Source organism: Euleptes europaea, chromosome 2 (genome assembly GCF_029931775.1).
Source record: "Euleptes europaea isolate rEulEur1 chromosome 2, rEulEur1.hap1, whole genome shotgun sequence".
Classification (NCBI taxonomy): Eukaryota; Metazoa; Chordata; class Lepidosauria; order Squamata; family Sphaerodactylidae; genus Euleptes; species Euleptes europaea.
This window is the reverse complement of record NC_079313.1, coordinates 14,319,053-14,346,940: the sequence shown is the minus strand read 5'-3', so window position 1 is coordinate 14,346,940 and position 27,888 is coordinate 14,319,053. Positions and strand designations below refer to the sequence as shown.

Here is a 27,888-nt window from a genome sequence, read left to right as displayed (position 1 = left end):
TTATTTTGGCTTTGTTCTTATGAGATGATCTTTGGTATTGAGATCAGGCCTCAGGACAATAATGAAGCATTTGGGAAGAAAGATGCAACCCAGGAGACCAGCCCCAGAAGCCAAGATGGAGAAGACCTCCACAGCCACAATGGACTTCCCTTGAGTGCTCAGGTAGGTGGGCACGAAGGAGATCCACACGCTGCAGAAGACCAGCATGCTGAAGGTGATAAATTTGGCTTCATTAAAGCTGTCAGGTAGTTTCCTGGCTAGGAAAGCCACCATGAAGCTGACCAGGGCCAGAAATCCCATGTAACCCAGAACTATGTAAAACATGATGACTGACCCTTCATTACATTCCATTATGATCTCTTTGGCCAAGGAATGGAAGTCCAAGTTGGGGAATGGGGGAGAGGTTCCTAGCCAAATGGCACAGATGACAGCTTGGAGGAGGGGACAAGCCAAGACAATGGAATTGACCCGTTGCTTCCCCAACAGTTTTCTTCCCATGTTTCCTGGTTTGGTAGCCATAAAGGCCAGAACAACTGTGACTGTTTTCGCCAAGACGGAAGAAATGGCGGTGCAAAAGACTATGCTGAATGTGGTTTGTCGGAGAAGGCAAACGACCCTGTCGGGTTGACCAATGAATAGAAAGGAACAAAGGAAGCAGAGCAGGAGGGAGATGAGGAGGATGTAGGTGAGCTCTCGGTTGTTGGCTTTGACGATCGGCGTGTCTCGATGTTTAATGATCGTCGCTAGGACGAGAGCTGTGATCAGAATCAGTAAAAGAGCAAGATAAGCTAAAACTACCCCCAACATCTCTTCATAGGAGAGGAAATTTATGATCTTTAAGATACATCTGTTTTGGTCCTTGTTCGGGTATTGATCTTCTGGGCATGGGACACAGCGATCAGCATCTGGAAACAAACAACAACCAATGAAGTATCTACAGCACAACTCAAGGTTTGTTGTGTTTGTAGTCTCCAGTTGATCACCACCCAAAGAGATGGAATGATACAGCAGCCAGCTGAATATATACCAGTGGTTCTCAAACTGTGGACTGGGGGCATATGAGTTGGTTAAAACTCTCTTTCACAGGTGGATTGAGAGGCCAGAGGAAGGGGAGGAATAATGTTACTTGGGATAGGATGCTCTGGAAGAAGAAGAGTTGGTTTTATATGCCAACTTTCCTTACCACTTAAGGAAGAATCAAACCGGCTTACAATCACTTTCCTTTTCCCTCCCCACAACACACACCCTGTGAGGTAGGTGGGGCTGAGAGAGCTGTGACTAGCCCAAGGCCACCCAGCTGGCTTCATGTGCAGGAGTGGGAAAACAAATCCAGTTCACCAGATTAGCCTCCACTGCTCATGTGGAGGAGCGGGGAATCGAACCCGGTTCTCCAAATCAGAGTCCACCGTTCCAAACCACCGTTCTTAACCACTACATCACACTGGCTCGCTTGACCACAAAAAGTCAAGGATGGGTCGATGAGCTGCCATCAAAAAAACGAAGTCCTCTTTCCCAGCTGGTGAACAGAATATGAGCTAAAAATGACATTATTCAAGCATCCCAAGCTGGAAGCTTTTTCTCTGAAGAACATTACCAAGGGGGAGATAAGACCACTGAGTGCAGAGCCCAAGTCTAACTGATGTTCATGCTGCCTGCAAACCAACTCAAGTCAAAACAACTTCTCCCCTTTAGCATGGTTTGAAGACAGGCTGAGCTAACCTGTATAGTTAGAAATCGCCCCTTCTGCACAACGGATGCATTCATAACAGCAAACCGGCTTCCCTTCTCGAACTGCTCTGCTGGAACCTGGGGAGCAGCTCTCCACACACCTGGAAGAGGGCTGCTTCTAAGGAGTGAAAGAGGAAACAGAAGAAAAAGAAGAGTTGGTTTTTATACCCCACTTTTCTCTGCGTTTAAGGCGTCTCAAAGCGGCTTACAATTGCCTTCCCTTCCTCTCCCCACAACAGGCACCTTGTGAGAGAGTTTGGAGAGGACTGCGACTAGCCCAATTTCGCCCAGCAGGAGGAGTGGGGAATTGAACCTGCTTCTCCAGATTAGAGTCCACCACTCTTAACCACTACACCATGCTGGCTGCATGGCTAGAAAACCTTTCTTGCACCAAAGAGGAGGCAGACTTACTGGGAGGACTTTTCTTCTGCATGCTGGAAAGAATTGTCAACTTGGGAGGGCAAAATATCTCCATGAAGTTGAGTTTGTTTTATTAAGCCCACGAAAAACCCCTGTTAGCCATGGGTGTAGACCAAGCATCAAGTTTCTTGAAGCAAAGGGTGGAAGACATTGAACGCCAGACAGACCTTGGAAAATCATCATTTTTCCTAGTACCTGATAAGTCTAGATCAGTGGATCCCAACGTTTTTTTGGCCATGCCCCACCTAAGCATCTCTAAAATCCTGATGCCCCCCCCCTCGGTGACATATAATTCTTATTATTCAAAAAATAAACTCCTATTCGCGTGGAGGAAGCTTAAAAGGCCACTAACCTGGTGTATGTCACAATATATATTTATACACTGTATATGAGGCCCCTAGAACCATAAGAAATGCAAAAAAATCACTGTTAATAACTCATTCTCGAATTGCCCCCCTTAAAAATTGCCCCCCTGTGGGGCGTGTGCCCCATGTTGGGAACCACTGGTCTAGATACTTAGTCTCACCTGCGGCTTATTTTTCTCATCTTGAGCCTATTAATTATAGGAAGGCCTTTACCCTTGCCAGATGCCAGGCCCTACCATCAGCTGTTTTAGAAGGGAAATATAAGAAGATCCCTAGATCGGAGAGGTTTTGTCCGTGTGGGACAGGGGACGTTGAAACCATCGAACATGCACTGATATGTTGCCCGTTCTACCACGAAGTTAGATCAAAGCTTATTTCTCCCCTGCTTGGTAAATTCCCTGATGAGTCAGTTGAGCTTTTGGCAAAGAAGCTCCTATTAGGAGAAGACCCTCCGCTTATGCTCCAAACTGCCAATTTCTGCGCTGTTGCTATTATATTAAAATGCGCAGAACTTGATTAAAGAAGGATCATTAGAATATTTTACAATTTTACCAATTTTAAGGTGATAATTTTAACCAGGGGTTGTTTTTATTGATCTTACACCTTTATTTGTATGGGGCAGTCTGAGATTCTGCAGTCCACGACAGCAGGAACAGACAGGAAACGTGTCCACCACGACCCCTTCCTATGCTACCCAGTGTTGCTGCCGCCATCCCCTTCTCCTCCCACTTTCCCCACGGTGCCTGTGTTGGGTATTAGATAGCGAGCTTTGCTACATGTCAGACAGTTAAGGGTTAATATTGTAATTAACCAAGTGGTCAGTATGGTGACCACTGCAATCTTGCCTGCTTGTCACGTACACAAACAATTTGCATGTTTAACTGCTTTCTATATCCTTTGTTTGGAAGTGAAAGCAGTCCAGTAGTTACCTTTTGGATGGAGCCTGCTAGGATGGAGAGGCTTTCTTGCCGTTTAAGAATGCCTACTCGAGAGTAAGCTTAGCAACTGCCAGAGGCTTCTGGCAAGGTTAGGAAAACTTAGAATGTAGAAGGTTTATTTGTTTTTGCTCCCAGTGAACCCCAACCCTGAGTTTAGAGTAAACATTGTTTTTATTAAGACAAACGACTTTGTCTTTCTTTTGCGCGCATGTGTGACTCAAGCTTTATTTTCAATAGACCATGATCAACGATCCGATCCCTCTGAATGGTAGCAGTAAGCCCTGAGAATCTAACAGCCTGCACAATGGTGTAGCCATAACAGCAAATGTGACAGTATGTAGGGTTGCCAGGTCCCTCTGTGCCACTGGTGGGAAGTTTTTGGGGAGGAGCCTGAGGAGGGCGGGGTTTGGGGAGAAGAGGGGCTTCAATGCCATAGAGTCCAATTGCCAAAGCGGCCCTTTTCTCCAAGGTGAACTGATCTCTATCAGCTGGAGATCAGTTGTAATAGCAGGAGATCTCCAGCTAGTACCTGGAGGCTGGCCACCCTAACTTTTAAGGAGCCTCAAAGTGGCTTACAATTGCCTTTCCTTCCCCTCCCCATAGCAGACACCTTGTGAGGTAGGTGAGGCTGAGAGTGTTCGGAGAGAACTGTGACTGGCCCAAGGGGAGGGGCCGTGGCTCAGTGGTAGAGCATCTGCTTGGCATGCAGAATGTCTCAGGTTCAATCCCCGGCATCTCCAGTTAAAGGGACTAGGCAAGTAGGTGACGTAGAAGACCTCTGCCTGAGACCCTGGAGAGCCGCTGCCGGTCTGAGTAGACGATACTGACTCTGATGGACCAAGGGTCTGATTCAGTATGGCAGCTTCATGTGTTCATATGCCCCAGAACCCTCTCCCCCCCCGCACACACACATACTTTTGCTTACCCTACCAACCTGAGCAGTAATGCTACAATATGGCTCAGCAGGGAAATGGGGGAAAAACCCTTTAAAGGGCTAAAGTGGAGGAAGTATTTTCAAACCAGAGCCTAGCTGCTCCCCTCCCAATCTGTGGATTCCGTCTTCTGCCACATCAAAGCACATTTATTTTTCATCCGATTTAAAGCGAGAAGCCCTGGGAACAGGTCAAGTCGTACTGAGAAGTTGCTAATTTCCCCCTGACTCAAGAATATTCACTTCATCCCCACCTGGGTAGGCCAAACAATCGTGTCGGCATTAATGATGAAATCTTGGCCTAGGGGAGCTTGAGGGTCCACCCTTCCAACTTTCACTTGAGCTGAAGATTGATTCGGGAAGAAGATCAGGTTCAGGATATCATAGACAGCTGATGGCTTGTCGTTTTCAGTAAAAACCACTTCCTCTCCTGCACTATTGTTGAACTGGGTGTTCCTCAAAGAGGCGTGGATCTGAAATGAAAGAGATGCGTAGGGAAGGAGAAGATTTGTCAATCAATCAATCAAGTTTTATTTCGATACAATATCAGCTCAGAATAAAAATCAAAGTTAAGTTAAAATAATAAAATAAAACAATAAAAGTTGATGATTCTGGGAATGATGATTTGAAGAGGAGGAAAGAGCTTCTATGGGGAAAGGATTTCAATTAGCCGTTTACGAATCCCACTAGACTGGAGGCAACATTTGGCTACTTGAATGGTTATCTCCCGAGAGGAGTCTGCTAAGAGAAGGGAAACTTTAGCTTCCTCCGATCTCCCAGGAAAGGATGACAATATGGGGAGAATGTACTGCGAGAAGATTTGTCATTAGCACAAGTCTGGCTAGCATGAAGGGCACTAGAGAGCATGCTAGCATTGTGGGCTGGCTGTGTGTGTGTTAAGTGCCGTCAAATCGCTTCCAACTCATGGCAACCCTATGAATCAATGGCCTAAAACGCATGGTCACTTAGCCCAGTTCCATCCCCGTTCCAGCCCAGTTCCCTCCCAGTTTCACCCATCTTCGCAAACAGACGATACCTTATTTACTCTTCTTTCAGCCCTGTATCGAAGCGAAATGAACCCGCCTTTTCCCATTCCTCTTCTGGGAGAAACAGAAACAGGGGAAAACACAGATGATTGGCATCTCTCACAGCCAATCGCGAAGCAGTGTTTGAAGTGGCAGGGATTCAACTGTTTCCTGCCTGCTGCTACTTCGGAGCTTTTTCTGAGAAAAAGAAAGTCTTTTTTAAAATGAGGCTTGGATTTCTCCCCCTCCCTTCTTTCAGGTAGCGCCATTTGTTTTTGTTTTTAGCTCTTAAAATGCTTTTAAAATTACGGGTCACTTCCGGTTGGGCAAGATGGCGGAGTGACCGCACCTCCAGGAGCGGGAGCGAAAATAGCCTGTTCTGTGGCTAAAAACTGGACTCTTTAGCCCTGAGTGAGAAGATTTCTTCCAAAACTCAACTCTCAATGAGAGGAGGAACGTCGCGACCCAAAAAAAAGGGGTTCTGGACGCACCAGCAGGCGAATTTCAGGCAAGTCCTATAAAGCTCCGACCTTCCAACCGACTACCCCCCCCAACCTCTCCCCCTTCCTCTTCTCCCTTTCCTAATATTACCCCCTTTGCCTTAGGTAATAAGAAATTAATATAAATAGGATATTAAAACGATAAGAACTTCACTAACTTTTTTTTTTCCTTCTTTCTTCTCCGGTTACCCCCTGACGGCGCGAGTAAGAGCGGTGGCGTGGGCCCCCGGGGAGGACGAGGCGCAAGAATTGGGCGGCGAGACCAGCTGCAGCGGAGGCGAAACCGGCGGCGGCGGCGACGCTGACCGATAAGCGAAGACAGGCGGAGAAAGGCGGGCGGGCCGGCACAGAACCACGAGGAGAAGACAAGGGCCCCGGCATCAAGCGAGTGAAAACAGCGGAGCGACTAGCAAAGAACCCCCCCGAAACCGGTGGGGTAGGAGCAGGTCCCCGAAGAAGACAAGAGTCCCGAGGGCTGTCTGCGTGCTAGCGGGACGGCGTTGACTCGCGAGGAGTGCGTACAGGACCGCGGAATGTAAGAGGTGCCGGCGCCGACTCCCGAGGAGGCAGCACCTTGCAGTGACAGGCAGGACTAGCTGCCGGCAGTTCTGGTGACGTTAACCTGTTTTACATAAGACTACAAGTCCCAGGATACTTTGCGACCAGCCCTAACTAATCTAAGCCAGGGGGGAAGAAGAACTTCAACCATTATTAATTGAGGATACTTGTGGGATATATATTAATGTCATAGAGGGGGTGTGATAAACAATCAAGTGCTCCTGTGACAATAAGGATACGTATTGAATTTATTATTTATTGAATTTACTGAACTTAAGTAAGTTTAATTTATTTAAATAATTTTAAAAAAAACTGCTATTTTTTTTTGTGAAGAAATTAATGTGCCTCTACTAAATTGATTATTATATCTACTATAAGGGATTTGATTTAAATATCTAATTAAGACTTTACTGAATTAATTGTTGTGCCTAATATGATTGATCTGATTTAAATATCTAATTAAGACTGACCAATATTTAAACAAACAAACAAAAACTACTTACTCTTACGTTTTATAACTGTGCATGTCTGGCACTTATACAGAGTTACAAACAAGAAGGAAAATATATAGATATAATTTAATGAAAAAAAATAGAAAAACAGATAAAGCTAGTATTTTGACTTTAAATAAAAATCTGGAAGAAGAGGAGAAAGAAGAAGAAGAAGCAGACAGTGCAGTAGAATCTACAAGCCATCAATTTCAACAAAAAAGACCTAGTAAAGTACAATCTAATATGGAGAAGGCGCTGGAGAAATTGGCTGCCCAACTGACGGCACTAACAACCCAATTAACAGGAACAGAACAAAGATTAGAAGCAAAAGTAGATCAAATAAACAGTAAGATGGATAAGGTAAACAAAGACCTAGAAAGGCTGACCAAAGAATGTAACTCGGTCAGAACAGATGTACAAACGGTACAGATGGAAGTGAAGACAGTTAAACAGGAATTGGTGACTGGACTCCAGGACATTAAACAAAAAATAGAGGAAAACGCTAAGGACATATTGGATAATAGAGAAGATATTAAGAAACTTAAAACAAGACAAATGAAGACAGAGCGAATACAATCTGAACACAAAGCTTGGACAGAAGAAGCGGAAAACAGACTTGCCACAACGGAAATGCAAGTAAGAGAGAATAACTTGCGTTTCCAAAAAGTGTCAGAAGATATGCCCCAAGAAAGCCTAGGAGAAAATATGACACACCTGCTCGCCTCTTATCTTGATATTGACGAAGAAGCTGTTGATATCAGGGAAATTTATAGAGTTAACTCCAAATACGCGACTTCAAAAAAACTTCCAAGAGAAATCTTAATAAAATTTGCGGACAAACGAATAAAAGAGGACATACTGAATAAACAAAGAGAGGACCCACTAGTATATAAAGGAAAAGAAATACAGATCTTCCCGGACCTACCATTCTCAGTAAGGAAAAAAAGGCGTGAATTTGACTCTCTACGTAAGTTACTACGTGAGCGGGAGATAAGATATAGATGGGTGGGACCGTACTTCTTAAGTGTTCAACTCTCCTCTGGCAGAATCTTAATACGAACAATAGAAGAAGCTTATGATTTAGAAGAAGAAATCAAAATAAAGACCAAAGGAAAAGACACTAGAACTGGTGGATCAGGCTCACCACGAAACAAAAATAAGAATTCGGCGACAAACCAAGAAGGTCTAATGGATGAGGCGGCAGCCTTCAAGTAAAAAACAACATGACGGATGGCCTAGAAATATTATCTATCAACATAAATGGCTTGAACATACCACAAAAAAGAAATAAAATATTTCATGCGCTTTCCAAATACAAAGCGAATATAATATGTCTACAAGAAACGCATATAAAAAGAAAATACAATTATTTACTAAATAACAAACGACTTGGCACAGTATACACATCTTCAGCGCTGGAAAAAAAGAGGGGCATAGCAATATATATTAGAGATCCTACCATCAAAGTTTTGGAAAGTATAAAGGACGCCAAAGGCAGGAAACTAACGCTTAAATTACAACTTGCAACAGGAGAAATAAAAATATTAACATCTATATATGCACCACTGACATCAAAGGAAAAATTCTTCACAGAGCTCTTTACAACACTTGAAGAACAATTGGAATATGAGATCATCGTCATCGGGGATATGAATGGAGTTTTGGATGCCAAATTGGATAGATCTAAAAATCAAAAAAGCGGTAAACTTCCAAAAAAGGTAAAATTAGACATGCAGCGTCTCAACCTGTTGGACATCTGGAGAACCAAAAATCCTAATATCAAAGATTATACATTCTATTCGGATAGACATAGGACCTTTTCAAGAATTGATATGTGTTGGACCTCGAATACCTTAGTGAAAAACCTAGAATACATCAAAATACTACCTCGAACTCTGTCAGATCACAATCCGTTAGTAATAAAATGGCACAATCAGAAGAAGAAAATATTCAGATGGAGACTAAACAATGCGTTACTCAATAAGGAAAAAGATCTCAACACAGGCCGTGAAGAACTTAAGGAATTCTTACTGAGAAATGAAACACAAGGAATGAGTCAAGCAACAATCTGGGACTGTTCGAAGGCCTACATGAGAGGCATCTTTATTTCACTAAACTCAAAAAACAAAAAAGATAGGGAAAAACGTTTGACAGATCTTCAAACCAACCTGGCACAGTTAGAAAAAACTCATCAACGAACAAATAGCAAAAAAGCCCTGAAAGAGCTCAAAAAGGTTAGACATGAAATTGACCTATTCTATACAGATGAAATGGCAAAAAAGCTAAAATTTATAAAACAGAGACACTTTGCATACGCAAACAAGCCGGGCAAGTACTTGGCATCGATGATCAAAACAGAAAAACAGAAAAGAACAATACTTGCAACAAAAATAAAAGGACAGATAACATATAAAGAAGATGAAATAACACAGTGTTTCCTAGAATATTTCGATGATTTGTACAAAAAGAAAAAACAAAATGAATCACCGGAGGAGACAAAAACCTATATACAACAGAATCATCTGAACTATCTTTCCAAAGAAGATATAACTTGTTTAAACCAAGAAATCACTATTGAAGAAGTAAAACAAGCAATTAAGAAATTAAAGAGTGGAAAGACGCCAGGGCCAGATGGTTTTACAGCCATATATTATAAATCGTTTATGGAAGAAGTAGCCCCAACGTTAGTGAAAGTGATGAATGAAATATATAAGAAAAAGAAGGTGCCAGATTCTTGGAAAGAAGCATATATAACGCTTATTCCTAAAGAAGGAACAGATCTAACGCTACCCTCCTCATATAGGCCAATATCCTTGCTTAACACAGATTATAAAATATTCACTACAATAATTGCACAAAGATTGTTAGCTCATGTAGAAACACTGATTAATCCAGATCAGATAGGCTTTATTCCCAAACGTCAAATGGCAGACAATATTAGGTTCCTGATCAATGCGCGAGAGCTTGTAAAATACAGAAAAGAAAAAATAGCCTTTATTTTCGTGGACGCGGAAAAAGCTTTCGACAACATTTCATGGAATTTTATAAAACAGGTGGTCTACAGTATAAGCAATGACGGCAACTTATTTCATTGGATATCTAGTATATATACGGATCAGCAAGCGAAACTTTTAATAAATGGCACCCTGACTAAAGATATCATTATTGAAAAAGGAACCAGACAAGGTTGCCCTTTATCACCTTTGTTATTCAACCTAACACTAGAAGTATTGGCAAATAAAATTAGATCAAACCAGAGAATAACGGGCCTAAGTGTACAAGGAGAAGAATTTAAAATCAGAGCATATGCCGATGATGTTTTGTTAACAATTTCGCAACCAAAGTCTAGCATTAAAGAACTCATGAATGACATTCAGGTCTATGGACAACTGGCGGGTTATAAACTTAATAAAACCAAAACAAAAATCTTTCTAGAACATCTAACAAAGGAAGAGGAATTAGAAGTAACAAATATCTCAGGATTCACAATATCAACCAAACCAATAAAATATCTGGGAATAACTTTTCCAAAAAAATCCCAAGATTTATATAATCACAATTATCAAACGGTCTGGAATAAAATCGAATGTGAACTCCAAATTTGGTCTAAGCTAAAAGTTTCTTGGTTGGGCAGAATATCTTTAATTAAAATGAATATACTTCCAAGACTTAATTTTTTGTTTCAAATGATCCCCATCAAAATTCAAGACAAGGTCTTAAAATCTTGGCAACGTAAAATTAACAGATTTGTCTGGGACAAAAAACGTCCACGAATAAAATTCAAAATTATGACGGACGAAAAGAGAAGAGGAGGCATGTCTCTTCCAAATCTAACAATGTACCATCAAGCGGCGACCTTGGTATGGATTAAAGACTGGATCATGCAAACTAACGAAAGGACTACCAAATTAGAGTTGGCAAGTTTGCAAGGTGGAGTACATCATCTATTATGGGGAAAGAACTGGAAGAAGAGCCTAGAAGCAATGGGAGGCCACCCAATTGTAGAAAATATGATGGCAGTGTGGCGAAAATTGAAACCCAGATTAAGTTTTGAAAAATCACTACTGATGGCGCCCTTTAACGTCTACGGCTTAGTAGCTGATAGGAAAACATATGGGAAAATACAATATCAGAGTCTGGTAAAAACAGATGGTTCCATCAAGACACTAATAGAATTACAAACTGACTATCCACAGATGTCTTGGCTGATATATCATCAATTAATTTCAAGATTTAAAGAGGACTGCTGGATTCGGGGAGTTCTAAAAGGTAAAACAGATTTTGAACAGCTGATAAGCAAGCCAACAGATCATCTTTTAGGTAAAATTTATCGGCTGCTGTTGACATATGATACGGAAGATGAACAAATAAAATCATGCCAAATCAAATGGATGGAAAATTTCAACGAGATCATAACAACGGAGGAATGGGAACAACTATTTCGTGGTAATCTCAAATTTACTCTATGTCAAGGAATTCAAGAAAATTGGCTGAAAATGTTGCACAGGTGGTACATTACGCCAAGCGATATCCAGAACATAAACAGCTCGACATCTGGCCTGTGCTGGAAGTGTGGTAAAGCCAGAGGCACTTTCTATCACTGTTGGTGGACATGTACACTTGTCCAAAAATTCTGGAAGAAAATTCATAGGAACATAGAAACTATAGTCGGTCAACCCATTGCATACGACCCCAAACTTTTTCTCCTGAGTAAAATACAAGACGCATGTACTAAAGACCAACAGATCATACTAAAATATCTAATAACAGCGGCAAGAATAGTCCTAGCTTCACTGTGGAAAACAGAAAAAATACCTAAAATCGAACTCTGGATTGATAAAGCATATGAATTTATATCAATGGCACACCTAACAGAACTATTACAAACAGACACTCAAAATTCAAAAAAAGACAAATGGCACACCTTCTATGAATTTATTAAAACCAAAAAACAACAATAAATTTGATAAATGTAATGAAACTAAAGTTGATGAAGTAACACAACATGTTAAAAAATGATGACAATTGTAACCTTGTTAAGGGGGTAAAAATATGACTGTTTCTTTTGTTCATGTTTTCCCTTACCCTTTTTCCTTTCCTGTATTCCCATTCAATACTAGAAATTAATAAAAATATTTATAAAAAAAAAAAAAATGCTTTTAAAATTACAAGCGGGTGGGGGGAAGCTTCCATTAGTCAATTCGAAAGGACCAATCACCAGGAGCTTTTACTCAGCAGGAACCCGCATTTTCTGTTTACATGGATCCATTTGCACACAGTTTCGTCCCTGCTCATTCCAGGTAATGCGGGTTCATTTGATCCTGGGTGGAACGGGGATGGAACTGGGCTGGAACTGGGCTAAGTGACCATGCGTTTTAGGCCAATATCCTCCAAAATGTCCTATCTTTGACAGCCTTGCTCAGATCTTGCAAATTGAGGGCCGTGGCTTCCTTTATGGAGTCAGTCCATCTCTTGTTGGGTCTTCCTCTTTTCCTGCTGCCCTCAACTTTTCCTAGCTAGAGTGGGCTGACTAGAATGAAGGAAACTGGAGGTCAATGGAAGGAAACTCTTTACTTCTGGGGGCAATGGAAGGTTTAAAGCAGGGGAGGGGTGTCAAACATACAGCTCGCGGGCCGGACCCAACCCCTTGAGAGCTTTTAACCAGCCAGTGAGCCAGCCAAGGCGGTCACCCCTTCACTCTCGATCTGCGCTGATGAGGCAGTAGGGTTGCCAGGTCCCTCTTTGCCACCGGCAGGAGATTTTGGGGGGCGGAGCTTAAGGAGGGTGGGGTTTGGAGAGGGGAGGGACTTCAACGCCATAGAGTCTAATGGCCAAAGCAGCCATTTTCCCCAGGGAAACTAATCTCTATCTGCTGGAGATCAGTTGTAATAGCAGGAGATCTCCTGCACCAACTGGAGGTTGGCAACCCTAGGAGGCAGGTCCGGGCCCGATAGGGTTGCCAGGTCCCTCTTCGCCACCGGCAGGAGGTTTTTGGGGCGGAGCCGGAGGAGGGCAGGGTTTGGAGAGGGGAGGGACTTCAATGCCACAGAGTTCAATTGCCAAAGCGGCCATTTTCTCCAGGGGAACTGATCTCTGTTGGCTGGAGATCAGTTGTAACACCAGGAGATCTCCAGCTAGTACCTAGAGGTTAGGAAATCAGTACAGGAGCGAAATAAAGTTTAGAGTGGAAAAATAATTTTATATGCTACTATATCTAACCTTATACAACACACAGATACAACAGTAAAAAAGACATACAATGTACAACAAAGCACCCAAAGGTGAAAGAAGAAAGGGAACAGTTCATGTATGACGTGTCTCAAAGGAGTACAAGCATCATTCTTCTGCGCTTTTCTCAATGCAGGTGAGTTGGAGAATATCAATATTCAATGAGGAAAAAATGGCCAAAGCGGCCATTTTCTCCAGGGGAACTGATCTCTGTTGGCTGGAGATCAGTTGTAACACCAGGAGATCTCCAGCTAGTACCTAGAGGTTGGCAATCTGACTTACACATGAATCCCACAGGGAGTTATAGAAGTTCCATATGCTATGGGACCACTTAGTTTCATTTGGATGTGTTGGTAGCACTGCCCCTTCACTTCATTGACCCAAACAGCAAGGCCCACCCCCTTTGGCAGCTTAGTAGGGGGCTGTCCATTCCTTTACACAAGGGCTGCATATAGGAGAAAGGATGTTACCTGCCATGGCTGGACATCAGGAAGCCTCTTGCTTTTCCCCATCATTGCCCGTCTGGATCCAAATGCGTACACGGCATGCAGCGCATGCGCTATGGAATAGACGGCGTTGTAGACATTATAGCTGTTTCCAGTCATGCTCATTTCAAATACGGAGGCTGTCAGGCCCTCGATGTTCTCCTGCCCTGTACATTTTGGTATACCCCCTTGAAGGCTTGAACCCGGTTTCGGAATCAAACACCAAAACACAAGTCTCCACCAGCTGCTGAGAAAGACATCTCCTTGGGGTTGGAATGGATCTAAACTCCGGAGAAAACGGTGGAATCCCGGCACATCACGCGAGCGGCCTCTGAAAGACAGGGCGCCGTGGAAGGCCTGTACGGTCCTCCATTCAAAGGGGAATCCCACCGCGGCAAATTCCCATTGGCTCATCACAATCCAGACCTTCCGGTAGGAAGTTTTCGTCTTTTCTTGGTATCGAAAAAGGGGTCTGATTAAATTCCGTATAGCGTTTGAGTCCCCAGAGACAACGACCGCTTTGGCCTCTCTCTGCAAAACAGCTGAAACTAATTTGTAATAGTTATCGAAAGGAATATAAAACATAGAAAGTTCTGACAGGGTTCTTTCAGTAAACTCAACACAGATTCCGTTCTGACCAAGCATTGGTATCAAGGCCTGGATGAAGTTTTCCCCGCTGTCGTCGTCTGGAGCAACAATCCCAATCCAGTTCCAGTGGAAATGAAGGAGTAAGCGGATTATCCCGAAATACTGCGGGAGTTCGCTGGGGTCAATCCGGTGGAAGGAAGGAAAGGTGGTTCTTTCTCCCAAAACAGGGTTGAACGAGCTATAACCAAGCTGGTGGAAGAGAGGAGGAGTTTTAGTTTTTCGTCCTGGGTCATGCGTTCAGGACTCCACAAAAAGCAGGGACGTGGAGGTAATCCCATGTGCCAGTGGCTGAGTTTTCTGCATGCCTGATCCAGAAATCCCTTCAGATGTCAGATCTCGCCAGAGGCCAGGCTACCGACCCAGCAGGATTGAAACGGGGTTGAATCAAGAAAGGAACTGGGTTGCAGCAAAGCAACCACTTTAGCAGTGGAATGGTACTGAGAAGGGGAAAGTTTAAAAAAAAACATTGGGTGGTGACAGAAACCATGACACCAGGCCTATTGATGCATGGATGTTTCTTCACGGTCACCCCACCAACTACTTGAGAGCCAGTGTGATGTAGTGGTTAAGAATGGTGGTTTGGAGCGGTGGAGTCTGATCTGGAGAACCGGGTTTGATTCACCCACTCCTCCACATGAGCGGTGGAGGCTAATCTGGTGAACTGGGTTGGTTTCCCCACTCCTCCACATGACGCCAGCTGGGTGACCTTGGGCTAGTCACAGCTCTCTTAGAGCTCTCTCAGCCCCACCGACCTCACAGGGTGTCTGTTGTGGGGAGGGGAAGGGAAGGTGATTGTAAGCCGGTTTGATTCTCCCTTAAGTGGCAGAGAAAGTCGGCGTATAAAAACCAACTCTTCTTCTTCTGGGCTTTGCCTTGATTATGTTTTCCGACTCTCAGAGGTTGCCTCACTCTCCACGCGCATTTCGCCCGAGTTTTCTGGACATTGGCTACAACATGAATCCAGAAAACGCGGGCAAAATGCGCGGAAACTCGAGGGGAGAGTGAGGCGACCTCTGACAGGTTAGCAACAGCAGTTAGCAACTCTGGGGCTAACACCTGATTCATCTCTTTCTGCAGTGAGCCTAGGGTTGCCAGCTCCGGGTTGGGAAATACCTGGAGATTTTGGGGGTGGAGCCTGAGGAGGGTGGGGTTTAGGGAGGGGAGGGACTTCAATGGGGTATAATGCCATAGAGTCCACCTCCCATAGCAGCCATTTTCTCCAGGGGAACTGATCTCTGTCTCCTGAAGGTCAGCTGTAATAGTGGGAGGTCTCCAGCCACCACCTGGAATTTGGCAACCTTATGTAGTGCTTAAGATCAGCGGACTTTAATCTGGAGAACCAGGTTCGATTCCCCACTCCTCCACATGAAGCTTGCTGGGTGACCTTGGGCCAGTCACAGTTCTCTCCGAACTCTCTCAGCCCACCTAGAGCCAGGCAGCGGCAAACCACCTCTGAATGTCTCTTGCCTTGAAAACCCTACAGCAGGGGTCGGCAAACTCATTAGTCACAAGAGCCAAATATCAACAGTACAACGATTGAGATTTCTTTTGAGAGCCAAATTTCTTAAACTTAAACTATATAGGTAGGTACACTGTTTATTAACTTAATAAACTTTAATTAAAGTTTTAAGTCTTAATTAAACTATAGGTACACTGAATAAAACTTGATATCATACTTAATAGTGATCTTATTTATTGATAATAATTAAATTGTAAGTCCTTGCCATTTCCCCCTCCCCATCCGGAGTCCTTGTCTGGAGGCCTGGTCTACTGCCATAAAAGCCTATTGGTAGACCTGGCCTCCAGCTGAGTCCCATTGGGAGGCGAGGTCTACCCATTGGCTTTCTTAGCAGTAGACCTGGCCTCCTGAGGCCCATAGAAGCCAATTGGTAGACCTGGCCTCTGAAGGGGGACTTTTTCCCCTCCTCGGAGTCCAGGTCTACCACCAAGAAAGCCAGTGGGTAGACATGGCCTCTCAATGGGACTCAGCCGGAGGCCAGGTCTACCAAAGGAAGCCTGCCCCGCCCAACAGCTGATAGGCGGGGGGGCCAGGAACCGCTGAGCTGCCCGCCCAGCAATCGCACGGCTAGAGGGGAGGGGAGACTTTAGCCTCCCAACCATTGAGGGCAAGGGAAAGATGGACCTGGCCATTCTCCACGGCGGGGGGGGGGGGAGACAGCGCACCCGCTCGCTCTCTCAGGCGTGCCGGCTCCGCAGCCCGACTGCCGGCGCGAGCGGGCGCGAGAGCAGGGGCTCCAAACCAAGTTCGGAGAGCCGCACTCAACGGGCCAAAGAGCCGCATGCGGCTCGGGAGCCGCAGTTTGCAGACCCCTGCCCTACAGGGTCGCCAAAAGGCAGCTGTGACTTGACGGAACTTTCCACCACCACCAAAGTGGCGTAAACTCTCCATTTAGGATGGGAGAAGCAGATCCCTACTCCCCTTCATGGTCTTGGTTGGAGGGGGAAGATGCAGATGGCTTCCCTTCCAAAGCCGCCAGCTTCGTCTGCAGGGCACACATGTAGAAGCAGATCGTTCCTGTGTGGTGTAGTGGTTAAGAGCAGTGGTTTGGAGTGGCAGATTCTGCTCTGGAGAACCAGGTTTGATTCCCCACTCCTCCATATGAGCGGCAGAGGCTAATCTGGTGAACTGGATTTGTTTCCCCACTCCTACACATGAAGCCAGCTGGGTGACTGTGGAATAGTCACAGCTTTCTCAGCCCCACCTACCTCACAGGGTGTCTGGTGTGGGGAGGGGAAGGGAAGGTGATTGTAAGCCAGTTTGATTCTCCCTTAAGTGGCAGAGAAAGTCGGCATATAAAAAAACCCAACTCTCCTCCTCCTCCTCCTCCTCTGCAGCTCAGACTGTCAGTCCATTTTGTAAGGTTGGGGTGAAGAGGGACAAAAATGGCTTCCTCTCTGCCAGAAACTGACAGAATGGTCTGCTGTGCATGGGAGCCATGTGATTCTGTTCTTTGCAGCCCAAGATAACTGCTGGGAACTTGGGCTTCAGATAATGGTATCGCGAGAATTTTTTGAATTGAACATTAGTTCATATTAAATATATCAGTTTATGTTAAATGAGTTTGGGTTAAGAATAACCACATGCATACCTTAATATTATAACCTCTAGTCACACAAAACCTGACTAAGGCTTTCAGAAAGCAGCCCTTTAGCTGACCCCATCTTTTCCATTAGGTTCCTGACCTTAGAAAGTAACAGGAGATTTGCATTGCTAACAGTTAATCACCCACAGCACATCAGATACCCCAAATTTATGCAAGGTCACTAAAGCAGACAACAAATTATCTGCTCAGGTAAAGGAGGGATTGTTTTGGTACATTGATGGATGGACAGGACAATCAGTTAGCAGATCCGGACACTGAAAGAATTATTATGGAACAAGATATTTCTAAACAATCTAGTTATGATTTGTGGAAACTCATTTCCTAAATAATGTGACAGGGAGGGGTCATTTGAGACCCTCTCCTCACGGTCCAGCCCATAAAAGGCTGATCCAAATATCCAGTCTTTTGTCCTTCCACAGAGAGATCACAGACCCATTGAATGGTTGCCATCTCTGCCTCTCTCTCTGGAAGTGACCCAGAGGCCTCTGTAACTGTTTGTCTGTCAGTATGTATACGTTTGTTAAGTGCTGTCATATATATTCAGTTAAATATTGCTTTATATTCTTTTTGTAAGTTCAATAAAACTGTTTGGTTTACTGTTCATATGGTTTGACTGCTGTTTAAGAGTGACTGTGTAAGAGTGCTTCTCTGTATGCAAGGACCTTTTCTATCCAGATCTCTCTGGGTTGCTTTTTGGTAAGTGAAGCAGGCAGAGAAAACCATGCACAACAAACTACAATGGGGGGGGGGGGGGAACAAAAGAATTTCTCTCATCAAATGGGAGCTTATAATTCCTATCCTCTGCAGCCATTTCATTGGTGTTGGGTGGAGAAGATCACTCAGGTCCAAGTCTGACCTACTACATCACACTAGCTATAAATTCTACATATCATCAGAGGAAATATATTACAGAAGGGTCTGGTTCTCAACTCTTACGTGTTCTTTCAGCACCTAAAGACAGATCCCGTTGGCTCCACTATGGTCGTTTATGCATGGGTACTTTCACTCACGTTCACCCCCATTCTGTCTTGGTTGTTCCTAGGAGTTATGCAAGAGTTTTCCGTCTGTTAGAGATGACCTCGCGGCCAGCCCTAAAAAATCCCGGGTCTTCCCATTCCTCTATTAACCAGATTTTTCAATCTCTTCTGAGATCAGCACCAGTGAAATCCCCTTACCTGCGGGATCTTGAAGAGGCCCAAGAGGGAGGCCATCTGCATTGAGATTCTGGGGTAGAGACTTCCGATGATGGAGAGCAGCTCTTCCTTTCTGCTGCATCTATAGTTAGGGACTGTCAGACCCTGCTCGGAGAGAAATGACAGGCAGGCCTGGCTGGTCACTCTTGCGAAGTAGGTGTCCTCAAAAATGCGGAAGCCCACTGTGACATTGGGGAGGAGTGCCGGATCCTTGTTGATTTCGTTGACAGCAAATACAAGGGCCAGGATGTGCTGATAGTTTTTGGGCACCTGGCTGCAAGAAGAGGCATGATAAGGGGAAATGGCAGAAGGAGAAGAATTAGGTTGATTTTTTAATGTTGGTTTTCTCTACCTTTTAAGGAGAATCAAAGCGGTGGAGTCTGATCCGGAGAACCAGGTTTGATTCCCCACTCCTCCACATGAGTGGCGAAGGCTAAGCTGGTAAAGTGGATTTGTTTCCCCACTCCTACACATGAAGCCAGCTGGGTGACCATGGGCTAGTCACAGCTCTCTCAGCCCCACCTACCTCACAAGGTGTCTGTTGTGGGGAGGGGAAAGGAAGGTGGTTGCAAGCAGGTTTGAGTCTCCCTTAAGTGGTAGAGAAAGTCGGCATATAAAAACCAACACTACTACTACTTCTTCTTCCCTTCCTCTCCCCACAACAGACACCTTGTGAGGTAAGTGGGACTGAGAGAGTTCGGAGAGAACTGTGACTAGCCCAAGGTCACCCATCTGGCTTCATGTGGAAGAGTGGGGAAACCAACCCTGTTCACCAGATTAGAGTCCGCCACTCGAGTTTAGCAGTGGGGAATCAAACCCGGTTCTTCAGATTAGAGTCCACCGTTCCTAACCACTACACCACGCTGAACTAAAGGATGCAAAGGCCATAGGGTTGCATCGCCCATTTCTTAAAACCAAAACCCCGTAGACCTAAAGACTAGTTTTAAATCCAGTCACCAGAGATGTGCAGTCCAAAATCTGGCGATGGTCTTCATCCAAGTGGCCTGTGAGGCAATCTCCTCTCCATCCAGACCTGGAGCTTTCTGTTTACCTCGCAGCAAGCCTCCACTCTCCTCACATTCTTACCCTGGCAGCAGTAGTTATTAAAAGTAATATCAATAATAATTGATAATATCAAAAGTAATGTCAATGGCCTTTTATGCAGGACAGTTTCCCTCACGGTCACCCCTCCGATTACTTCGAGTCTTTGTGCTGATTATGCGGGCCATTTCTGACCATCCGAGGTCGCCTCGCTCTCCCCCTGCGTTTCTGCACGTTTTGCCTGCGTTATCACATTTGTGACAAAAACAGGTCCCTGAAAACGTGGGCAAAACGCGCAGAAACAAGCGGGGGAGAGCGAGGCGATCTCTGATGGTCAAAAACGGCATGCATAATCAGAACAAAGACCTGAAGTAGCGAGCGAAACAGCCATGCATGAAAGGCTAATGCTAATTTCATTAATTAATGCTGGTGGAATTTATTTGGGTGGGTTGAGAATTACTCAGCTTTAAGGTTGACAATGAGGACATTGAAATTGCTCAACACTTTCTGTTCCTTGGCTCCATAATCAACCAAAAGGGAGACCGCAGCCAAGTAATCAGAAGGAGATGGAGACTGGGAAGGGCAGCCATGTGTGAGAGATCCCCTCTCTCTGAGTTTACTTCTCCAAATCAAATGTTCAGACGTTGATAAAGAAACAAAAGATTTATTGAAGACATCAGGAGTTGAGACAGGCACAGGTAGCGAGTTGCAAGTGAGGGGCTAATCGGGTTTACAGAATATATTGACTCCAGGGCCCTGGGGCACTGGGGTTCACACTTATTGTTATGGGAAGTTACAAGCTTGGCATAATACAAAACATCAGACGAGTCCCAGGAAGTCTGGTGAGGCTATCGCACTTCCAAGGCCGCAGCGGCCTGAGGGAGTACTGACAGGAAGGACAGCGGGGGGGGGAAGATACATGGGCGATCAGGTCTGGCGCCTGAGACCAGAAGGTGTGAACTGCTTTTACGAGTCCACTGATAAGCAAATGATGGAAAGCAGAGACATATAGACAGAGACCCTCACATTCTGCCCCCCTTAAGGCCCCCCTCCGGGGTCTTCGAGAGGGCGAGGCTTATCGGGATAAGCGAGGTGGAATTCCCGGACTAAGCGAGGGGCCGCCATGTGGGGTGCGGCCACCCACTCGTCGTGAGCGGGCCCAAGGTTTTTCCAGCGAACAAAGTAAAACAGTTTCCCCTTCTTCCATTTGGAATCTAAAACCTTGGATATTTCCAGATGGGTATCCCCTCCTACCACAGTAGGAATCTCATGTTCGGGAGGGGGGTGGAACTGGGGAGCAGCCACATACGGTTTGAGGAGACTTATATGAAAGACGGGATGGACTCCCTTGAGAGTCTTTGGGAGTTCCAGTTCCACGGTGACTTCATTGATCACTCTGGTAATGGGGAAAGGTCCCACATAACGGTCGCTCAATTTTTTGCAAGGGCGAAGTGAGCGGAGGTTTTTGGTGGACAGATATACTTGCTCCCCCACCTTTAATTCCCATCCCGGAGACCGGTGTTTGTCCGCCTGTTCCTTGTACTTGCTTTTTGCCTTCTCAAGATTTTTGAGCAACCATGGCCAGGTAGATTGAACTACCTGAATCCACTCCTGAAGATCAGGGGTGGCTTGGAGCTCTGGCGTGACGGGGGCGGAACCGAAAGGACCGAATTCCGTCCCGTATATTACTTGGAAGGGACTAAAGCCGGTAGAGGAATGAGGCGCATTGTTGTATGCATATTCGGCGAATGGCAGCAGGTCGACCCAGTCGTCCTGGTGGAAATTCACATAGCAACGCAAATAACATTCTACCACTGCGTTTACTCGTTCCGTTTGACCATCCGTCTGGGGGTGATAGGCGGAGGACAGGCCCTGTTCCTCCACCCCCATGAGTTTTAGAAAGGCTCGCCAGAATTTGGCAACGAACTGGACCCCCCGGTCGGAGAGCACCTTCCTCGGGACCGAGTGTAGCCTGAGGACATGGGTGACGAATAATTTAGCCAAGCCCTGGGCTGAAGGAAGACCTGCACATGGAACGAAATGGACCTGCTTGGAAAAAAGGTCCGTGATTACCCAGAGAACAGTTTTTCCTCGGCTAGGAGGTAGGTCGGTGATGAAATCCATGGCTATAACTTCCCAGGGTCGGGAGGGGTTCTCAAGCGGTTTGAGAAGCCCTGGGGGTTTTCCCATCCGTTTCTTTGCTGTGGCGCAAGTGGGGCAGCTGCGCACATACAACTCCACATCAGCTCTCATACCGGGCCACCAGAACTGCCTCCGTACCAGGTGAAGCGTTTTTATGAAACCAAAATGACCTGCCAACCTGGCACCATGTACCAGTCCCAAGACCTCTTTGCGAAGGGAGGATGGGACGTATAGTTTCCCCCCTTGCACCCACCAAGTGTTGGTTCGTTCCAAGCCAGTGGGGAGGAGATGATGCTCCTCCTCCTGTAAGGAGGCGTCCCGGAGCCGCTGCTGGAAGGCTTCCGGGATGCCTTTGAGCCAAGGGGGGGCTTCTGGTCGTTGGGCTTGGGACCGGGTGGTGACGGCTAGGCTTGGGACCTCCCCCCGCTGCTCGGGAGTGAACAGGGAGTCCACCGGGCGATCGAAATCGTTGCGGTACTGGGGAAGTCGTGACAGGGCGTCGGCCAGGGCATTTTCCTTGCCAGGGACATGTTTGAGAGTGAACCGGAATTTGGCAAAGAATTGGGCCCATCGAATTTGTTTGGCGTTGAGCTTTCTAGCTCCCTTGAGAGCCTCAAGATTCTTGTGATCGGTACACACTTCAAACGGCAGTTCGGCCCCCTCTAGGAAGTGTCTCCATATGGTGAGGGCATGTTTGACCGCTGCCGCCTCCTTCTCCCAAATCGCCCAGTTGATTTCGGACTGGGAAAACTTTTTGGAGAAGTAGGCGCATGGTCTCAATCGCCCCCCTTCATCCCTCTGCAATAGGGCCCCGCCCATGGCCACATCCGAGGCGTCTACCTGCACCACGAAAGGCTTGGTGCAATCTGGGTGAGCCAAAACGGGTTCGGATGAAAAAAGCTGTTTTAAACGGTCAAAAGCTTGTTGGCACTGGGGGGACCACTGCAAACGGGCTGAGGGTAGCGCGGCGCTAACCCCCTTGTCCTTGGTACGCAATAGGGCAGTTAGGGGCAGTGCAACCTGGGCAAAGTTAGGAATGAAGTTCCGGTAAAAGTTGGCAAACCCTAAAAACTGCTGAAGTTGGCGGCGAGTAGTGGGAGGTTCCCATTCCAGTACCGCCTGGACCTTTGCGGGGTCCATTTCTAACCCTTGGTGGGAAATCACGTACCCAAGGAAAGTAATGGAAGGTTGGTGGAACTCACATTTGGATACCTTAGCATACAGTCTGTGCTCCCGCAGCCGCTGGAGCACTTCTCGCACTAGGCGCACATGTTCTTCCATAGATTCAGAGTAAATGAGTATGTCATCGAGAAATACCACCACCCCCCGAAACAGCAAATCATGCAAAACCTCATTAATCAATTGCATAAACACACTGGGAGCCCCCGAAAGTCCGAACGGCATGACCAGGTACTCAAACATTCCAAAACAGCTGGAAAAGGCTGTTTTGAATTCGTCCCCTTCTTTAATGCGAATACGGTGGTATGCTTCCACTAAGTCCAGTTTGGTGAAGATTCGGCCCTCCTTTAATTGTGCTAGAAGGTCGGGAATAAGAGGGAGAGGGTAAGCGTTAGACTGGGTAACGGCATTTAGCCTACGGAAGTCAATACACAGTCTTAAATCTCCTGTCTTTTTCTTCACAAAGAAGGCCGGGGCCGAATAAGGAGCCTTGGAAGGGCGTATGAAACCTCTCGCCAGGTTGGTATCCAGATAGTCCCGTAACACCGCCTTTTCACTAGGGCTCATGGGGTAGACCTTCCCCTTAGACAGTTTGCCTTCCCCCACTATTTCTATGGCACAGTCCGTTTCTCTGTGGGGGGGTAATTCGTTACATTCCCTAACGTCAAAGACATCCGCAAACTGCGAGTATTCGGAGGGCAGTTGAGGTGGAGCGGTGGTTGGGGGGGGAGGTCCTACCACCGCAGCGGCCGAAGTCCGGACAACCCGCTCCTTGTCATGTAACCCACAGGGGTTTTCCGGAAACGAGAGTACCCGTTTAACCCAGTCGATGGAAGGGTTGTGTCCCCGCAGCCAGTTCATCCCTAACACCACAGGGGCTACAATAGGGGCAATGGTAAAATACAGGCGTTCCCAATGCTCTCCCACAGACATGATCACGGCTGCAGTTCGGTGGGTCACCGGGCCCCGTTTAAAATCACTCCCGTCCATTTGGGAAAAGCGGAGAGGTCCCGGGAGTCGCTTGCGCCGGACCCCCAGTTTCTTGGCCGTTTCCTCGCTAATCATGGTGCGGGCACACCCCGAGTCAACCAAGGCGGGGAATTCTAAACTGGGACCCCCTTTCGGTAGGGATAGGTGAACACGCACATACACATTGTCCTCTTGGGCGCTTACCATCGGTGGAGCTCCTTGCACAACGACAGGTGCGGTCTGCTGCGGAGCCCCCTCTACAGCAGACCGACGGCGTTTTTTGCCGGCTGTTCCCACTCCTCCTCCTCGCTGGAAGAGGGGGAAGGAGTGGTGGCGGTCGGGGAGCCGTCCGAATCAAAAGTGGTATTTGTAATCCGGGACCCCGTTGGGCCGGTAGAAGTGGAGGCCCCATCCTGGGGCCGCGCATGGAGAGCGGAGGGTGCGCCGGAGCGTCGGCCCGGTGGTCCGCTCCTGCGGCGGGGCTGGTCCTCGGCGGTCGCCTTCTGCGGTTCGGTTGGGGCTTGGCGTGGGGGGTTGGGACGGCCCGCTCGAGAGGGGCATTGCGATGCAAAGTGTCCCTTACCTCCGCAGGTCAGGCAGACCCCAGTCTCAAAACGCTTGCGGCGTTCCGCGGCTGAGGGAACCCCGCTGCCCCCCGGGCGGAAGTCTCGGCCCCGATCGCTTCGGGGCCTTGGGTCTCGTCCGAGACGTTGTTTGGACAAGGTCAAGAGCTGTTTGCGGTTCTCTATGTCGGCTGCGTGACGAACCCAACCTTCCACGTCTGGGGGGTTCCCTTGCATGAAGGCCCAATGTTGGAGGTCTGGGTTGAGGCCCTCCCTGAAACACTGTACCAAGGTGGCTTCACTCCAGTCCAGGATTCGGCTGGCTAGGGACTGGAACTCACTTGCATACTGCGCCACCGACTTGGTCCCTTGGCGCAGTTGCATCAGGGAGGCTTTAGCCCGCTCACCCAGAGTTGGGTCCTCAAAGCGGTTGCGGAGCGCTACCATAAACTCATCCAGCGTTCGCAGCACCGGCGAGCGAAGTTCATACTGCAACACCATCCAGGCGGCCGCCTCCCCTTGCAGTAAGGAAGCCACGTACTGCACTCGGGACTCCTCGGAAGTGAAGGTGCGGCCCTGTTCTCGCATAAAAATGTCTACTTGGACCATGAAAAAGGTCAACTGGTCCCCTGAACCGTCATACGTGACTTTCAGGTCCCGGCGGGACGGGAGGCTAGGAGGCGCGGGAGGGGCTGCCGGTGTTCCGTCCGGAGGGTTGCCAGCAGGCGGTTGCACTTTCAGCGCGTCCAGAGCCGCTGCCATCTCACCCATCACCCGCTGCATGGTCTCCATCTGTTCCTGCATGGCCTGGCGATCCTCCTGCCACTGCCTGCGTTCCTCCTCCATCAGGGCCTCCTTGCGCGCCGGGTCCCCTTCAAGTCCCGTGCTGGGAAAGGCCAAACGGCGATCCTTCGCCGCGGTTCTGGAGAGAGACCAACCCTTGGGGGAGTCCAGCCAATTGTTAAAAAGCCCTCGGGGACGTCCGTCCTGGCCTTGGTCAGGAATGGGATCCTTAGGCTTCTTTGGCTTGGCACCCTCCTCCTTGGGGTCCGGTTTCTTCGGTACCACCGGTTCGCCGGTGCGTCAGGGGTAGTTGGGGTATTTTCCTCATCGCCTGGCATTCTGTCCCAAAAGGTACAGCAGCAGTTCGAGAGGCAAAGACTTGCAACTCAATGTGAGAGATCCCCTCTCTCTGAGTTTACTTCTCCAAATCAAATGTTCAGACGTTGATAAAGAAACAAAAGATTTATTGAAGACATCAGGAGTTGAGACAGGCACAGGTAGCGAGTTGCAAGTGAGGGGCTAATCGGGTTTACAGAATATATTGACTCCAGGGCCCTGGGGCACTGGGGTTCACACTTATTGTTATGGGAAGTTACAAGCTTGGCATAATACAAAACATCAGACGAGTCCCAGGAAGTCTGGTGAGGCTATCGCACTTCCAAGGCCGCAGCGGCCTGAGGGAGTACTGACAGGAAGGACAGCGGGGGGGGAAGATACATGGGCGATCAGGTCTGGCGCCTGAGACCAGAAGGTGTGAACTGCTTTTACGAGTCCACTGATAAGCAAATGATGGAAAGCAGAGACATATAGACAGAGACCCTCACACCATGAAGGAGCTAGAAAAGATTCTGAAGTGTAAGGATGTGTCACTGGCCACCAAGATTAAGTTAATTCATGCCATCGTATTCCCTATTACTGTGTATGGGTGTGAAAGCTGGACAATGAAGAAAGCTGATAGGAAGTAAGTAGATTCCTTTGAAACGTGGTGTTGGAGGAGAGTGTTACGGATACCCCGGACTGCCAACAAAACATATCAGTGGATTCTAGATCAAATCAAGCCTGGACTGACCCTAGAAGCTAAAATGACTAAAGTGAGGCTGTCGTACTTTGGTCACATTATGAGAAAGACAAGAGTCACTGGAAAAGACAATCATGCTAGGAAAAGCTGAAGGCAGCAGGAAAAGAGGAAGACCCAACAAGAGATGGATTGACTCTATAAAGGAAGCCACGGCCCTCAGTTTGCAAGACCTGAGCAAGGCTATTGAAGATAGGATGTTTTGGAGGACATTGATTCATAGGGTCGCCATGAGTTGGAAGCGACTTGATGGCACTTAACACACACACAGAGAGAGATGCTGCTCTCATAACAAATGATGCTTGCAGCCCTGATCTGAAGAACTGCATCTTTTCTAGACACAAACACCCAGCACAGATCAACCTGGACTTCCTCCTGGGAAAACTAACCGTGCAGCAGGGATGGTTCTGGGCGGTTCTTTGAAGTAGGCCTTGATGGCTGCAGTACTGAGGTGCGGCAAAATCCCGCCGACAAGGAGGTCTCCTGGCCTGTAATAGTCCTCTTGGAACTCAAAGGGCCTGGTCAAAAGGCACTTGGTCCTCCGTGTCCTGTGCACTGCCTGAGGCAGGAGCCAGGAGAAGAGCAGCAGCCACATTAGCAGCATAGCCGAGAAACCTTCCTTCCTCGGCCTGCAAACGAGTTATGAGACGGATCCGGAAGTGCCGCTTGGGAGAAAGGTCTCCGCTGGCGCTTTCAATGGGAGGGAGAAAGCGTCCAGCGGCAAGGTGGCCGTTGCCCACCCCAGCCCTTTAGGAAGGGATCCTTTATAATGTCGTCCGTACAAACATGTTTTGTCCTGCATTTCTTTGTTATCGGCTTGGTGGATGGAGAGCAACAGGCGCCTGGCACATATTACTGTCATTTTCGTAATTCCAGGGGTGAGGGGAAAATTACCTCAGTAGCTCTGGGCTCTCTTTGCATCTCTGAAAACAACCCTCGACAGTGTAATTCTTGATTATGTAACTTTCCGTTGGGCCGATGTACTCGGGAAGTTGCCTTTAGGTGCCAAGTTCAGAACTTCGACCTGTATAGGGTTGCTGACTGCTCACTATTATTTATTTATAAATAATAGCCAGCGTGGTGTAGTGGTTGAGAGCGGTGGTTATGAGCGGTGGAGTCTGACCTGGAGAACCAGGTTTGATTCCCCACTCCTCTACATGAGCGGCGGATTTGTTTCCCCACTCGTACGCACAAAGCCAGCTGGGTGACCTTGGGTTAGTCACAGCTCTCTCAGCCCCACCTACCTCACAGGGTGTCTGTTGTGGGGAAGGGAAGGGAAGGGGATTGTAAGCCAGTTTGATTCTTCCTTAAGTGGTAGAGAAAGTCAGCATATAAAAACCTACTCTTCTTATTTATTTATTACCTCACAATTAGGTAATGAATAAATTCCCTCTGAAAACAACCCTCGACGGTGTAATTCTTGACTATGTAATTTTCCATTGGGCCAATGTACTTGGGAAGTGGTCTTAGCTGCCAAGTTTGGAACTTGGACCTGTGTAGG

At 47.0% G+C, this 27,888-nt stretch overlaps 1 protein-coding gene across 1 annotated transcript; it reads right to left on the bottom strand.

The window, feature by feature from the left end:
* LOC130473140 (vomeronasal type-2 receptor 26-like) lies at positions 1-27,249 on the bottom strand. The gene is made up of 9 exons (XM_056844670.1): positions 27,170-27,249; positions 26,777-27,016; positions 18,618-18,909; positions 14,308-14,506; positions 13,655-13,836; positions 6,097-6,393; positions 4,637-4,855; positions 1,720-1,846; positions 1-905 (listed from the first exon to the last, which is right to left on the bottom strand). The coding sequence occupies exons 1-9, from the start codon at positions 27,247-27,249 to the stop codon at positions 1-3; spliced, it is 2,541 nt and encodes an 846-aa protein (XP_056700648.1).
* Between the last annotated feature and the right edge of the window lie 639 nt (positions 27,250-27,888).